At 43.7% G+C, this 15,358-nt stretch overlaps 1 protein-coding gene across 1 annotated transcript in view; it reads right to left on the reverse strand.

Moving 5' to 3' along the window:
- Nucleotides 1-15,358, reverse strand: part of LOC140319377 (ATP-binding cassette sub-family C member 4-like) — a 38,832-nt gene that overhangs the window by 21,282 nt on the left and 2,192 nt on the right. Inside the window, exons 3-20 of the mRNA XM_072396982.1 lie at nucleotides 13,715-13,835; nucleotides 13,368-13,592; nucleotides 13,187-13,276; nucleotides 12,810-12,973; nucleotides 12,528-12,653; nucleotides 12,160-12,409; nucleotides 11,316-11,423; nucleotides 11,134-11,223; nucleotides 10,774-10,965; nucleotides 10,585-10,679; nucleotides 10,414-10,500; nucleotides 10,202-10,298; nucleotides 9,056-9,274; nucleotides 8,731-8,862; nucleotides 8,473-8,510; nucleotides 8,108-8,202; nucleotides 7,534-7,680; nucleotides 1,036-1,115 (exon numbers count right to left, since the gene is read on the reverse strand). Coding sequence (XP_072253083.1) covers nucleotides 1,036-1,115; nucleotides 7,534-7,680; nucleotides 8,108-8,202; nucleotides 8,473-8,510; nucleotides 8,731-8,862; nucleotides 9,056-9,274; nucleotides 10,202-10,298; nucleotides 10,414-10,500; nucleotides 10,585-10,679; nucleotides 10,774-10,965; nucleotides 11,134-11,223; nucleotides 11,316-11,423; nucleotides 12,160-12,409; nucleotides 12,528-12,653; nucleotides 12,810-12,973; nucleotides 13,187-13,276; nucleotides 13,368-13,592; nucleotides 13,715-13,835 — 2,356 coding nt within the window. The remainder of the gene's footprint in view (nucleotides 1-1,035; nucleotides 1,116-7,533; nucleotides 7,681-8,107; nucleotides 8,203-8,472; nucleotides 8,511-8,730; nucleotides 8,863-9,055; nucleotides 9,275-10,201; nucleotides 10,299-10,413; nucleotides 10,501-10,584; nucleotides 10,680-10,773; nucleotides 10,966-11,133; nucleotides 11,224-11,315; nucleotides 11,424-12,159; nucleotides 12,410-12,527; nucleotides 12,654-12,809; nucleotides 12,974-13,186; nucleotides 13,277-13,367; nucleotides 13,593-13,714; nucleotides 13,836-15,358) is intronic.

Genomic DNA, 15,358 nt, shown 5'->3' on the forward strand with positions numbered 1-15,358 from the left:
TTACACATCACACAGGTAATATCAAAATTGGGTAAAACCCATGTGAAATTAAGTGAGTAGACTCTTCAGTCATGACAAACTATTATTTTACCATCTTTAGCTGGACCTAAGAACTCTCCACAAAGTTATATTTCACTTTTACCATTATTCACCTTATAATCAAAATAAGGGGAACTATTGCAGACAAAAAGCTTTTGTGTGTATGATCTTTTGTGCTTTCAGCATTTAAGATGGCTTTTGTCTACTGTGAGATGGGTATCTGCCACAAACATCACTCAGGCATTGTGGAGGGAGGATTCATTTTCAGCTCGCCTTTGTTCTATTCTTTGGCCCAAACCAAGGAGCCACGCCTGCTCCTCTACCTCGAATTGTGCAACGAACATTCCCTTCTTTGTGGAGCTAGGTGCATGAGCTGGCTCATCTCCGCAGGCTTTCGTGGGAGATGGCTTGTCACGGTGGCAGGGTGGCATTTGGTAACCTAACCTGGTTATGCACTAGGGTGGCCCTTAGCTATGGGGCCAATACGACTGTAAAGCAGTAGGTAAATGGTGCTGAGAGGGGAAAGTCCTGCCCTGGATCTATTCCAACTGCCCTGACCCCCCCACCCCCCCACCCCTCCCTTCTCTCTCTCCATGTCCATCTTTACAAACACATCTTATGCATGCTGCTATGGCTGTTTTTGCTCTTTGCCACTCAACACATCGTCCTTGTCATGCCCTCCTGGTCTCCCCACTGTTTTCCTCCATCATCATGTGGCTTTATTTCGTCTTAGGTGCCTTTCTCTCTCCCAATTACTTTTAGTCTCCGTACACATTCTCTGAAGACTTCTGTTGTGTCACACTGAGGGAGCCACGCCCTCGGCCTATGTGCACACTTTTATTAAATCTGTGCAGGCGCTGGGCCGCGCTGGCGGGTAATCCTACAGTAATTGTTTCCAGATTAGGGGACCCGGACCACAAAGCAGGTTTAGCCAGGCATGAAATGGCCTTCCCATGCTGCAGTGCCGGCGACCAAACCTGCCGAGGTGAGACTCACCTGGGTGAAGTCCACAAATGTCCATGGAAGCAGAGAGTCCAGGTAGCCTATATCCTTTGAAAACCTGTTGAGTATTCTTCCTGAGAAACAACAGAACACAGAGAAAATATTTGGATGGTAGAATAATTGATTTTCCTTGTACTGGTTATAAAGATATGCTATCAAAAATCCATGCACTCATGTGAGGGGAAACATTCTATGATTAATCATGTGATGTCAAGTAAATATTTAACCTCAACTAATCCCACATGACGTTTGGGACCATGAAGATAAATCAAATACAGACAAGTTTCATTCATTAGAGAATCTGCACCCATAAAAGCAATATTTGTTTGTTTCAATTTCCATTCAGCAACTATTGCAAAAGTCCCCTCCAATTCAACAGAACGCATAATAGACACTGAGTGGGATATCAGGTGGAAAACACAGGCCTATCTTGATTAAACAATGAATCATTATTTGTCTAGCATTTCATAAAGGCAGCCCTACTCTTGGCTCAATACGCGTGGGAACCTTTTGTTTGGAAACAAAAGGGCAACAGAAGCCGCGTACCTGCCTTTATGCTCTGACTGGCAGTGTCAGCCACGTTAATTGAGTTGCCGCCAATCTGCTCAGGTGTTCATTATTTTGGATGGTACTCTGCAGGTGCAGTGGCGGCCCTTTATTGTTACCCCTTGAGTAACTTTGCTCCCTTATTCTGATCCCCCAGCAAATAAGATTACACTCCAGCTGCTTTCACACACTGTTTACTGCAGGGTCAGTGACAGCCAAATCCCCACAGTGCACTTCCTACAGGCAAGCGAGACAGAAAGGCTTCCACCGTCCCTGTCCCTGAGGGAAGCCGCCAGACTCTGAGGGGGAAACAACGGGCACTGGAGCGGTGCCAGCACTGCCACAACTGGAACTGGGCTCGCGTGAAAAAGACAGGCGACTTGTGAATGTGCTGCTTGTTGTTTAGGGTTGGGTGTATTGGTGTATTGGTGTTCAGTTCATGATGCAAATGTGCCAGATTTAGCCATGCTGGCTAGTTTTCACATGCAGGTAGATGGCACACTGAATATCAAAAGATAGAGTACAAAGCACACAGCCAAAGACAAATAATGAAATGATTGTGAATTAATGCGTAAATGTGTATGGCTTATGATGACGGGTGTGGCCTGAAGTGAGGGTTAGGGTTCAATTTTCGGCCAACTTAACTGTTTCACAGATTAATTACTTCTCTTAATTGGGCAAAAAGAAATTTAACCGACACTGAAAAGTAAAGAGTTGCTACATATAGTCAACAGGGTTACAAAAAGCAAATTGACCAGCGATCAATCAGTCTGGTGCCACCGTTTTCCAGAAGCTGGACCTATCTTGAGTGTCCAGAAGTGCATGGTGTCAAACACTCCGGGGACATAGCCAAGATAAAGAAGGTTGAGTCACAGCCACCCCTGCATAAGATAAAGAGGTTGAAGCATCAACTCTAGGAAATTAAATACAGAACAGTCTATAGAATATATTGGGTTGCATTATCATTAAAGACAAATTAGTTGGATCTTTTCAGGTGGAAGACGGACTGGAAATAAACTTCCAAGCCTGTTGCCAGTTTCTAAAGCGCTTTCTCCAAGCTGTACAGGATGAGGCCTGCAGCTCTCAAGGAGGCCATGTAGTCCAATCCTCCATCACGTGTATTCAAGTACTTCACTGCTTGTCAGCATAAGCTTCGCAAATAACCGAATAACAACCTGGTCCCTGTCCTCACCTGACATAAATGCCGTTGAGGGAGGGACAATACGCCTCCTTAAGCAGTATTTGGGAGGTAAAAGATCAAGAAACGGACCGACTCCATAGATGGAAGGTCCCCAGCATTAAATCAAAACAAAGTGGGCCATATGGGATTGCATATTTGAAAGGCCAATAATCGTAATTGGCATTTAGTGGGATTTATTTATTATACTTAGACAAAGAACCTAAAAAAAATGTGTTTTTCCCTGATTCAGATTTGAGCCTCAGTATCCCTTTGGATGGGATTGAGAGCAAGGAGAACAATTTGCATTAAAACTATGCAAACAACGTAAAGCAGTAATCACAAAGATTTGATGTAATGGGAGGTTTCTTTAACTAGTCAACTTTTTCCAGACCGCCATTTAATTAATACTATCATGTTTAATTGGACTTCAATTGAATTAACATTAAAGCAGTGGATTAAACTGGAATTATATGGATTTTACTGGATTAGAACTGGAGCAGTACAAATAAACTGAGATCAATTCAAATTGAAATTCAGAGGAACTGACCATACAAGCATGTAGATGAATTTATCTGAGGTCACAGAACAGGCCGTAGTAAAGGGTAGGATGTGGCAAAGCTCAGTGAAAGGTTGAGCTGGGTGGCACACTGGCAGAATGTTGTAGGACGGCACTCCAAAGGTGTGGCGGAGCTGCGGCACCGCTGACCTAACAGTCGCCTTCCAGCTTCTACTCAGTCCTACGGAGGTGGGCCCTGTAATCACCTCTCTCCACGGCCGTAAGCAGCTTAAAGCTTTATCCAAAATGCCGTGCCTTCCTAAAAACATGCATGCAGACGAGGCCGGGCTCCCCATAACAGCCATTGCATAAACCCAGCCAGAGCATTATTCCCGCAACAACCCGGCAATGCTCCAAATCAGTACTGATTCAAAGTCAAGTGGCGTAAGCATGTTGTACACTTGGAGGCAGACTAATCTTATTCACAGTGTGAGTGCCCCTTTAGCATACAGACATCCTGAGGGGAGGGTTCAAGCAAGGGGGTAAAGCTGCTACCATACCAGTGTACGATATTGCTGCTTTAGTCTGGGAATGGGGGAGCAGTTGTCAAACTGTGTTTGTGAAATATTCAATAACATTTTATGTAATCTTACTGTCTAAGCCATAGATGACCCAAATCCATGCATATTTGACAAACAATGCCAATAAGAAAAGGATGGGTTTCTCAGGGTTACATCATACGATGGTTGGAGGGTGTTAGAGCAGGGAGCATCAGTCAGCCATCAGCTGTTTGACAAGCGGCTCAGTTAACAGAGAGTTTCACTGGAGATGAAGTAAAGACCCTTCTCCCTCTGACTACAGACTATAGAGAGGATACATTACAGTGATGCAGTTACACAAAGACATTCACTGCATGGAAATACCTATGAGGTAAGATGGGCATGGGACAATGGCTTCAATCACTCTGGGTGGTTGTCAACAATATCACCTATTGTGTGGAGAGGGGTATAGACGTTTCAGGATATCAGCAGCATTAGTATCAAACAATTTCTCATGCTTTAAGACTCCAGGGGTGATTTGCACCACTTTTCAAGCTCAGGAAATATCAAGCCCTACCAACTAAGGTGGCCTCTTAGGTGGAGATATTCGGTGAGCGGGGCCCCCAATCACACTAAAAGAAGTGGAACAGTGGGGTCCGGCTGGAAAAGAGCGTGTGGCAAATCGCTGTTCCCTGTAAACATCAAGATAAGGTGGCGACTCAGAGCCGCTCCATGTGTGGGCCCCAGTGCAGTCGGAGAGGCCTTTCAGTGAGGCAAGTGTGATAATGAAGCAATACCAGGGAGGGGGCTGCCAAGGCTGGAGGTGGCACAGCTCACCTGCACTTCCATGAAGGGCCCAGAGGCCTGGGGCAGCCTCCCACCGCCGGCGCCTTGCTGCCAATACTAATACATTCTAAATCCATTCTCTTCGCTCACACCGCCAGGCTCCTGCAATCTCCTCTCCTTCCCTTTCATGCAATTAAATAGTGGAAGTGCCGAGCGAGGGGGAGCCCTATCAGCCCTACTGCACACACACACACGGCTCCATCTTCACATTCAATTTACACACTTCGATATCATCATCCTCTCCGCAGTACTTCCTTCACTTCTCTCTTAACACTCCAGCATTCCAGACCTGAAATACAGACATTAAAAACATCGCCTCTGTAGACACAATTAGAATCTCACAGCACTGACTACAGAAGATCTAACGTTCTCTGCACAAACAGCAGCTGAGTGACACCCAGCTCTGAGATGGCCCACTACGCTGATGTGAAATGGGAACGGGAGATGTGAGTGTGTTGACTCAAACTCCACTCCTCGACTGTGCTGACAAGCTGAAGCCCTGGCCTGCAGTCTCTGAGGGGATTAGCCCACTCAATGACACTAAATTACAGGGATCAACATTAGCTTGACACATTCCCGGCTGTCGGTGCTGCTGTAAGTGGATCACATTTGAATGAACGGCTGTAATAAGACTGTACGTATTACTAAAGTTGAGCTAGGTGAACATCTAAAGTAATATAAAGTCACATAAAAGAGAAAAAAAAATAGCTGTGTGTGTGTTTTGTTTTCAAATTAATCTGGCTATCGGAGAAACTTTTCAAAAAAGTGCTGCGGCAGTATATAAAGGTTTTAATCATGAAAGGCACAGACTTGGAAATCATCTTTTCTACACAGCACAAAAGATAACAGATTCAAATGGTGCAGAGGCATTCAGCAGCAGATACAGAAGAGCTCCAAAGCTCCTCCGTCAATCATAATTCACCACAGCTGTAGTCTATTGTCGCAAACCGCATTCACAGAATAACAAATAAGACCTTCGCGCAGCGACGCTTGAAATGGTAACCTTTAACTCCGAGGACACCAATCAAACACTGGGCCTGTTCAGCAGCAGCGGCGCACCTATCACTTACACATGTAAACAGCTGTCAAAGCCTTTAACGCCGCACGGACACACAGAAACAAATTACTCGCACTTTTCACAAGACAGTAGTAAACGCGGAAGCCGCGATGGGAGTGACGGTTATTGTATGAGGGGGGAAAAGAATGTTCAGACGGAGGCAAAACATTACAAGAAAGAGAAAAGAAAGCGGCGGAGCTGACAACAGCTGCCTTTGTGCTGTTGTTCTCTAAAAGGGTTTCACTGAAGGGAATTAATGAGATGAAAAAATACAAAGACTCAGAAGAAGCAAACACTTCAGATAAGAGGAACTTCTCTATATATTGTTGCAATTAAAAGAAAAGAACCGACATATCTTGTTTAGACTGTACAAAAGACAACAGAAACGTACACTGGAACCGTTTTCTGTTAATCCAGTCAAACACACGGTTGTTTGCCAGCATGAAGGCCAAGTTGTAATGACTGGACTGGTCACACAATGGTTACTGATAGCAGCACAACAGCAATCAGATAGCAGTGTCTGTTAAGCCTCTCCTTTACCGCATTATTAAACAGATTATTACATTATTCAAAGTGTTTGCTCTCCCCCCGTGTGAATAGATTGCCAGGCGAGGCACGCCCAGATAAGCAACCAGGTAGTCCAAATGCGTAACACCACGGCAGGAGTAAAAACAAAAGTCAAAGATTAAGACATGTGGTCTTAAGCGTTATTGCTAAACCCACTTCTGATGCCAGTAGAAACCGCAAGCTCCTGAACACCCTCAAATCATATTTAGACTTGTGTTAGCAGCTTATTATGACTCATTATACAGATACAAGTTCCTTTCTTGTTGAGAATTCCCACCCGAGCTGATTGTGCTGTACACGCATGTTGCTATGAGGAGATTAGACCGAGTAATTATCTCCTGACAGGTGAACAATGCCACGGAAAAACCGAAGTTATCAAAGTGGCCCCACTTGATAGTTGGCTTTGGATCCGAGTGACAGATTGTGGTGACATCACTTCACCCAATTAATAGAAGGTCTTTAATTAATGAGGCAAAACCATCAAGTTTTTTTTTCTTTTTTCTGGTTTTCTTATTCAAAAGGTGCCGAAAAATACCTCCAAAAGCCTCCAACTCCCCTGAACCAGCAGCTACTGCACAACAACGATGATAAAATAGTTGAAATTTATTTTCCGGCGCTCAAGATAAGTATGTCTGTATTTGCACCAGCTCAATACTCCAAACACAACACTGTCTGAGATCTATTGCAAACAGTATTTACTCAGTCTGATTGTTTGCCCTCTTGCACAGTCTCACAAAAAAAAACCCCATCTTTGCTCATTTTAAACGCATCATGGCTAAATATTAGGTCCTATCACATTTATCACGGTTTTTGGACTGAACTGGCATCACAGGCTTTTCTTCCAGCGCTGGCTTTCACGTGGCAAGTTAATTCAAATCAAATCTTAAACCCCTTTAACCAAATGTAAACTCTCTAAAACCAGTTCCTTCTAAATTATAATGAATTTTAGATTATTTGATAAATATTTACAATTAATACATCTATCACTGTTACTTATGTGCTTTAAATTAGCATCTCAATGCGTCTGCATTAGGTTTTTGAGGAACAATATCTATAAAGTTCATAAAGGGGAAGATTTTGAAAACATAAATCACTGTGCTACACAGAACTTGACAGTGTTTGGCAAACTATGGAGTTTAAGGGTAGGCTTTTCGATGTGGATCGGAAAACATGACAAAGAAAGTAACAGTCTGCTCTCTAGTGGTGACCCGTAACAACATTAACTTCTCCAGCGGGTTGTCTCACCCCGTGAGCCACTTACCAATTGGGTTGATATCAAAAAAGTGCATTGAAGTCCGGAGGATGGCATTAAACATGTTGTTGTGAAGGGTTTGGGCCGAGTTCACAAGGACATTAAAGAAAACCAAACTGCGAAGGAAGCCAAACACAACTGAGGTGGCTGTTAAACCTGACAAAAGCACAGAAAAAAAAAACATCAGAACAGGACAATTTGATTCATGTGCCTGTTCTAAGATCAGCCACTGGAAGCATTTAAGTTAACATTATAGAGCATACAATTATACTGCAATTCAAAAAAAGATTTTCATTCAACAAGGTTGCTTTTTCCCCCTTATGAATGCTTCTTTATCGCTTTAAGTACCAAGCCTGAAAAAGTGAACGCTGAGAATCACATGTAGACAATCGGAGCGATCCAACAGCAAACAACAAGAATGGCTCTGCTATCTCGCTGTACAGCTGAGGCCCATGTACGCATACATTGGGCCTTGAAGGCCTTGGGCCGCAGCCAAAGAACTGTGGATCTGTTCACTGAATAGCTGCCCTTATTCACAGCCTCGAAAGTACACAAAAAGCAATGTGCACTCAGTGAGCTTCACCTGCGTAAACACCCAGGTACAGGTCAAGGTCCAGCTGCTGAGCGAAGCTGCCATTGAGGTGCTCTGTCACACTGATGTGCTTCTGTTCAGAGGCCCTGCGAATCAGCCACCAAAGGCACAAAGATTCACAAGGACAAACAATCACGACAAAGAAAGGAAACAGCAACATGGAGGCTTTACACAGAAAAAAAAAAGAAAAAAAACAACATTCCTTGCATTTGGAGGCATAAGTTCTTTTTCAAGAAGTGACGGATAATGTAAGGAAAAACAGTCTGGCTCTGTCGTCTTCTAATCAATCAGGAACCATTTTCACTCTGGGCTTCGTTTTTTTTTTCAGGGGTTGTAAGAAAAGTCAAAAATCTCACCAGCATGCCAGCCACCAATCCTGCAGAACAAACGTGATCTATATATGACACACACACAAGACAAAAATCCTCATCATTTAAGTTTAGTGACGAAACAAAGCAAAGAATAAACACAAAAAAACAAAATGACTCACTCAAATATCAACTGTAAATCAATTTAGCTTCAAACTGAATTCACAAACTATGTTTTGTATTTACCCAGTTTGGATTAAAGAAGAAGAAGAAGAAAAAACATATTGAATGAAGACATTAACTCACATGAGCTAGGGCATTGAGTAAAATGAGGACCACAAGGACCAGGATGTTAGCTCCTGCCAAGAAATATTTTGCATACATACGCAGGCCAACATTTCCTTCTAAGCGGCTTTCCTCCTCTGTTGGTTGCACTACCTACACACAGAAGCCATAGTGTCAATGTAAGTCACCCAGCAGCACATCAAATCAGGCTGAACTGTAAAAGAGACGCAAGGCGGGTATCTACTGCTCTCTAGTGGCTGAAGGGATGCAAAGCAAGCACTTTTATTTCTTTTTTTTGAGCAGTTTCAGTTGAGTTTTCATGATTTAAGGTCTTAAATATACTTACCACTGCAAGGGACTCTGCCCCCTCAATCAAAGAATACTGAGAGGAGGAGAGGGAGGACATGGACGAGTTGTCGGAGAGTGCATGGGGGAAGCAGGAGACGGTGCCAGGGAGAGGGGTCGTGTCCTGCAGCTCCTCGTCCTGGTCCTCCTTAAGCAGGGAGGTGAAATCTAGCCCAGAACCTTGTAGCTCGCTGTAGGTTCCCCGTGCCACCATCTGGCCCTGAAGAAGAGAGGAGAAGAAGAAACCACAACCATTTCCAACACAGATTACAAACTCACTCACTGGGAGGTGACAGTGCGAGACACCACATCACAGTGTAGCCCCCCCCTTAGACAACTAAAGACGTGTTTAGGAAAAAAAACAAAAAAACGGTGGCAAACTGTAACTCTTTAACTGCCCCAAAGTCTAACTTGATTGGGGATAAAGAAAGCAAAATATGGGAATGAGTTAATCACTCAGTTTGCAAATAGTTCATAAATTTAATTTCCCAATATAAAAGTGAAGAGTTTGGAAATGTTATCATCCACTGTGCATGGTGTCATTAACAGAATAAGAGATTCCTGGGAAAATGTTGAATGAATGACTTACAGGCTCGAAGGAGGCGCTGCATTACAATTCAACGTGAATCTGCTGCGGAAATCCCGACATAGGCTCAGAAAGCCTTCTGAAAACCACTGTCAGCGAGCAAGTTGGTCTTAGCAATCAAAATTTGAAATTCTTTCCCGCTTCATTTGTTTTTAGCGCTCCGTTGAAAAGCCAACATCCTTGATGGCATGTGGGCGAAATAGCACACATGGTGCGAGTAATGTTCACATCATTAATACTGTTCAATAATCACAGGCTTTGGCAGAACTTGAGCTCCCATTGAGTTTGACATCTAGTCCAGATGCTAAACTGGCCTGCCTGCAGTCCAGGGCGGTCATCCACAGAAAACATTCTTTTTATGACACAATAACAATGGTGCAAAAGGGGGTCTTGAACTACTGAGCAGCTGGAATCCAGCAATACCGATGAAACATTCTGTTTTCAAAACAGCATCAGTTGGTCTGTTCACTTCCCGAACACTCACAGAGGGCTACTTGTACTGAAAATTCTGTTTTTATCATCACTTTCTGACACACGTGAGGTAAAAGCAAAAGCACAAACCTCCTTCAGGACAACAATTTGATCTGCAGCCTTCAAGTACTGCAGTTGGTGAGTGACAAGAATGCGAGGCTTTTTCTTCAAAAGTCCACAAATGCACCTGGTGAGAAAGAGCTAGGAATAAAAGACTGCATGTACATCTTAAATGGACAGCACATGCGATGGCGACGTGACGTTTTCACCGACAGCGCTGAGATGTCGGTAACAGGACTTACTCTTCGAAGAGATGACGGCCCACTTCAGCATCCACGGCACTGAGAGGGTCATCCAACAAGTAGATGTCTGCATCCTGATAAACTGCTCTGAAAACACACAAATGCGGTGGTTATCTCTGTCCCTCTGTCATCAGAGCAGGAGCTGCATCACTTTCATGTTATCCAGCACACCTTGCTAAGCTGACCCTTGCCTTCTGTCCCCCACTGAGGTTGGCCCCTCTGTCCCCAACCATCGCCATGTCTCCACCAGGCAGCAAGTCCATGTCCTGAGTGAGGGTCCAAATGTAACGTTGCCAATGACTCAGCTCCACAGCATAAGAAAACTGTATGACGAAAAAGAAGATTCAAGGGGATTCTCACCCTCTTGAGCGCGCAGGCTCTTAGAACTCTCTCATACTTCTTGGGGTTGAGCTCTTTGCCAAAAAGAATGTTGCTCCGAACCGTGCCAGCTAAAATCCAGGGCTGCTGGGACGTATATGTCAGCTCTCCTTTGACTTTGACCACACCGCTTTCCTGACTCAGCTCCCCTAGTATGGCACTCAGGAGAGAGGACTGACATGTGGAAACAAAAACGATTATTCAAGTCTGACGAAGCACTCAGTGAAGGTACAAACGGTATTTTGTGTGCCTTTACGACTCAAACAAACAAGTTATTCGCTGGGTCGAGGCTCACGATCACGCGCGCACGTCTAAACCTGAGAGTACGGAAACAGACCTGACCTTTCCAGCTCCAACGGGTCCGATAATTGCCAGGAGCTGCTCGGGTCTCACTGTGAAACACACATTCTGTAAAGTTGGAGCTTCGAGATTCTGAAAGAAAAAATAGCAAACGATCCGGAACGCTAAAGATTTCGTGTGATTCACTTCGAGGACAAAAAAAAAAACGGCGAGAGTTTCCTCACCTTGTCCCAGTAGCATATTAAATCCTGAATTTTCACCATGCAGTCCTTCTTCTCTGCCACAGGAAGTCCCAGATGCTGAGGAGCAACTTCGTCCAGCAGCAGGAATTTCTTTGAAAAAGAATTGAACACGAAGGTTTCATACCGATCGCACACAATGGCTGTAAATGTGCATTCATGGGAAAATGCTAGTGCACAGCATGGAAACTGTTGAGTGTTTCAGCACATTTGAACAAGCAAACAACTGATACTCTTTGAACGGTGCCTTCAGAACAAAATAAACAGGTTGGCCTTGGAAGGCAGCCATGCCCACTTTCACAGAGTTGCAGGATGTTTGATGGTTTCCTTAAACCTACTGGCCATTTAAAATTCCCCATCACATTTACATGCTTGGCCATTACGTAAACCTTCGCTCTTTCTTCCCGAGCCATTCTTTGGTGGATTTGCTAACGCGGTAAGACAGTTATTTCAAGCCTATAACAATCAATAACAATGAATAACTACAAGCTGCCAAGTCTCTGAGGCAGTGGAGATACCCTAAACCAATATTTCCACTGCCATGCTTCAAAGAGCAGGCATTGTGTTCTACTTCTAAAAATATGACCATTATCTGTGTCAAACATGATTAATGTTACTGTGGCCAATGGACAAACTTTAGTTTGGCTCTCGTGTTCTTCTGGGACATTAAGGTATAAAAAAACCCAATGTAATCTTATAATTTATTGTCCAGGTATCTGTATCACCTTCGTTAATAGGCACAAGTACAAATATGCTGAATAGGTCAACAGTTGGCATGGGAACATGATGTTTAGTAGATGACTGCAGCCGCCGTCTGTGATGCTCTTACTTTAATTCTCTGGATGCTAATGAGAGATTCAGAGACCTTCTCTATGGCAAAGGGGAAAAAAAGCGTGATGGTGAGTCGAACTGCCCCGTAGAGGGAAACCGCCATGAACACTCTGCTGGCGGACAACGTGTTTCCCGTCAGCACGTAAACGCAGACGGTGAAGAAGATGACGAGCTTGCTGGTCACAAAGAAAGACGCCATGTTCAGGCCACGCAGGTAAGAGCTCTGCATGATCTTGGCGATTTCCAGTCTGTGCAAAGTAAAACATATGTTGGCAGTTTTTTTTAATTAGTATCTGATCAAATTTTGGGGGAAAGAAATCCGAGTAAACCTGGAAACCAACTGCTGAACAGATAGATCTACGGTACCTTCTGACCTCGTGCACCAGTGCACAGAAAGGCTTCTCCCACCCGTACATCTTTATAACTCGGATGCCAGAAATGACTTCGTTCATTGTGCGAATTCGTTCATCCGTCAACACAGCTGTTTCGGCCCTGAAACAGCAAAAAAGGGGGGAAAAAAAAGAAACAAATTGTGGCAAAATAATCAACACAATATAAGATAAAATCCCTTTCGTATGTAAAGGAAACAAACACGTCTAACGTGTGTTTAACACGTGACAAATGTGGAAAGGAAAAAAGACCTCGGACCTGAGATGTGAGAACAAACGTCCAAACATGGTCTGTATGGGCAACAGGATGAAGAGGACGGCCATCCCTGCAAGACACGATGGGCCGATCGCATACAGCAACAACAACAGCACAGACGCTGCCTGAAGAGGTCCGAGCCACAGAAAGTGCAAGTATAAGGTAACCTGAAGAGAAATTTTGGAGATATAATCACTGCATGACACGTCATAATCAATAAATGAGTTGCATACCAATTGTTATTCAAAGGTATAATCAAAATAGACCCAAAGGAGGCAGTTTTTTTGGTATTTTACGGAACAAATAATGCTGTCTGAGCAAAGAATAAAAGATTCAGAATTCAAACTACAAACTTGGAGGAAACAGGAACTTTCAGTCACCTCGTCAAACTTGTTGACGTCATTGGATAAGAGGTTAACAATCTGCCCCGTGGTCGTTTTGGCCAGTGCAGAGCTGTTGAGGCAAAGAGCCTTTGCAGGAACAAAGGTATCAAGTCAAGTCAGACCGACAGAGCCACACCAATCACGTTCGCACTTTGCTAACATTCGGAAAGCGGCTGACCTTCCGGTAGATCATGTGACACATGGCCACACGAATCTTCATGCCTGCTCGCTGAACCTGGTAGAAATACAGGTGATGGAGAAGAGCCAGGCCGACGGATGTGAGAGAGATGCCCGCAGCGCACGTGTAAGCCTCGTAGACTGCAGCTGGCTGGGTCGGGTCGTACCTCTCAAAGTACTCAATCAGCTTCCCGAGCAGCAGCGGCTGAATGACTTTGATAATTTCCTGACAGAAAAGCGAAAAAGCACAAGCTCGTGTGAAGATTGGCACCAATAAGTCAGAGCGTCAGCCTTCAATGCGACATTCTCGCAGTGGATGTGTGGTTCCGCCGTGTGACCGCAGTGTACCTCGATAAAGATGGATATTCCGATGACCGAATACGGCTTCCAATAGCACTGAATGAGAACTTTGCTAAGTTTGGGCGGCCGCAATTCTTTAGCAGCCTGTTGAACTTCTTGATTCCAGTACCTTCGAAAAAGCCAAAAGGAGTAAAAAAAAAAAAAAAAGCCATTACTTCCATTGTTATTCACATATTTGACATTTTCCTCAACATAAATCCTCGCAGTACAGACTGTATTTTAAGCTTGGTGACCAATTACCAGAACGATAGCCTGGAAAAAAGTGGCGATCGTTTCGGTGACTTGATTTTCAAAACCTTTCAAATCTAAGATGACATATTTCTTTTCGTGCTCGCATCTTATTTATTTCCACCTCTTACTTTCAATATAGGAAAAAAAGACACTTTGGTAACTGAGTGACGAGCCCTCAGGCAAGCCTCAGAGCCTGCCGATGCCCGTCCTTCCTGCAAAAAGTCTCTTCCTCTGTGAGCTTCCTGGATTGCCTTTTCTTTTTCAACTGCTATCCTCAGTCTTTTTTAGGTTTACATCAGGGGATTGTGAACTTCCTGAAGTAGATATTCAGTTACGTTTAGGTATGTTTTTCTGTTCGAGAAGCCACTCCTAATTCAACTTCAGCTTTCATAAAGAGTATTGGGCAGGATCTAAACATAGCTGTATAAATGCAGTATAAGAGACAAAAACAAGAGTTTTACAGACTAACAAGCTTGAAAGTCAATGTTTGGAACCGTCCCCTTTATTCTTCAACACTGTCTGAACGCTCTTATTCAGGCTTTCTTGTAATTCCTTTAAGTAGTCTCCAGGAATAGTTCTCCTGGCTTCCTGAAGGACATCCCAAAGCTCTTCTTTAGATGTTGGCTGCCTTTTGTTCCGTTCTCTGTCAGGATGATCTCACGCTCCAGGCTCTGGGGAGGATTCACCACTCCATAAAACCTGTTGCCAGTAGCTTTTATTCCAGGTATTGTGTCATTTGTCAAACCTCTTCTCCTTTTTCCCTTCCTTCAGAACGTCTTCTTGACAGCCACCCTTCCTCGGAGACCATCTCTAATGAGGCTTCAGCCAACGGTAGATGGATCGACTAAAGGGCCAGGTGCATCTCTCAGGTCCCGTGTCAGGGTCCTTGATGGATTTCCTTAATACATTTTCATCTGATGTTGATAGATTTTTAGACCTGTCACTTCTTCTTTCACATTTTTATTGAAAAACATCAGCCAAGGTGCAAAAAAAAAAAAAAAAGTTCTGAAAAGGCCTTTGGAAAGTTTTGATAACTATTGCTCAAGGTGACTTGAAAGGATTACAAGGAAGTCTGGTTCCTTGGAAGCAAAATATAAACGAAGGTGTCATTTGCATAGAGTTGTGCCGGTCTTGCTTAAAACTCTGCACTGGCTGTCTGATTTTTAATGGAGATTAGTTTCTTTTACTGCCACTGTATTGCTTGTCTAGATGTTAACTAACTGGGAATAATATGAAAGAATCGAACTGAAGTATACGCCGAAGTTGTCCATTATGCATTGCACTATATCATAATCGCAAAATAACAATTAAGACGATTCTGGGTTTTAAAACATATTGGCAATTCTAATAAATCAGCACCAGGGGGTCACATCTGACACTGACATCTAAAGTGGAGATGCT

This window comes from Leuresthes tenuis, unplaced genomic scaffold (assembly GCF_036924035.1).
Source record: "Leuresthes tenuis unplaced genomic scaffold, fLeuTen1.0.hap1 SCAF_12, whole genome shotgun sequence".
NCBI lineage: Eukaryota > Metazoa > Chordata > Actinopteri > Atheriniformes > Atherinopsidae > Leuresthes > Leuresthes tenuis.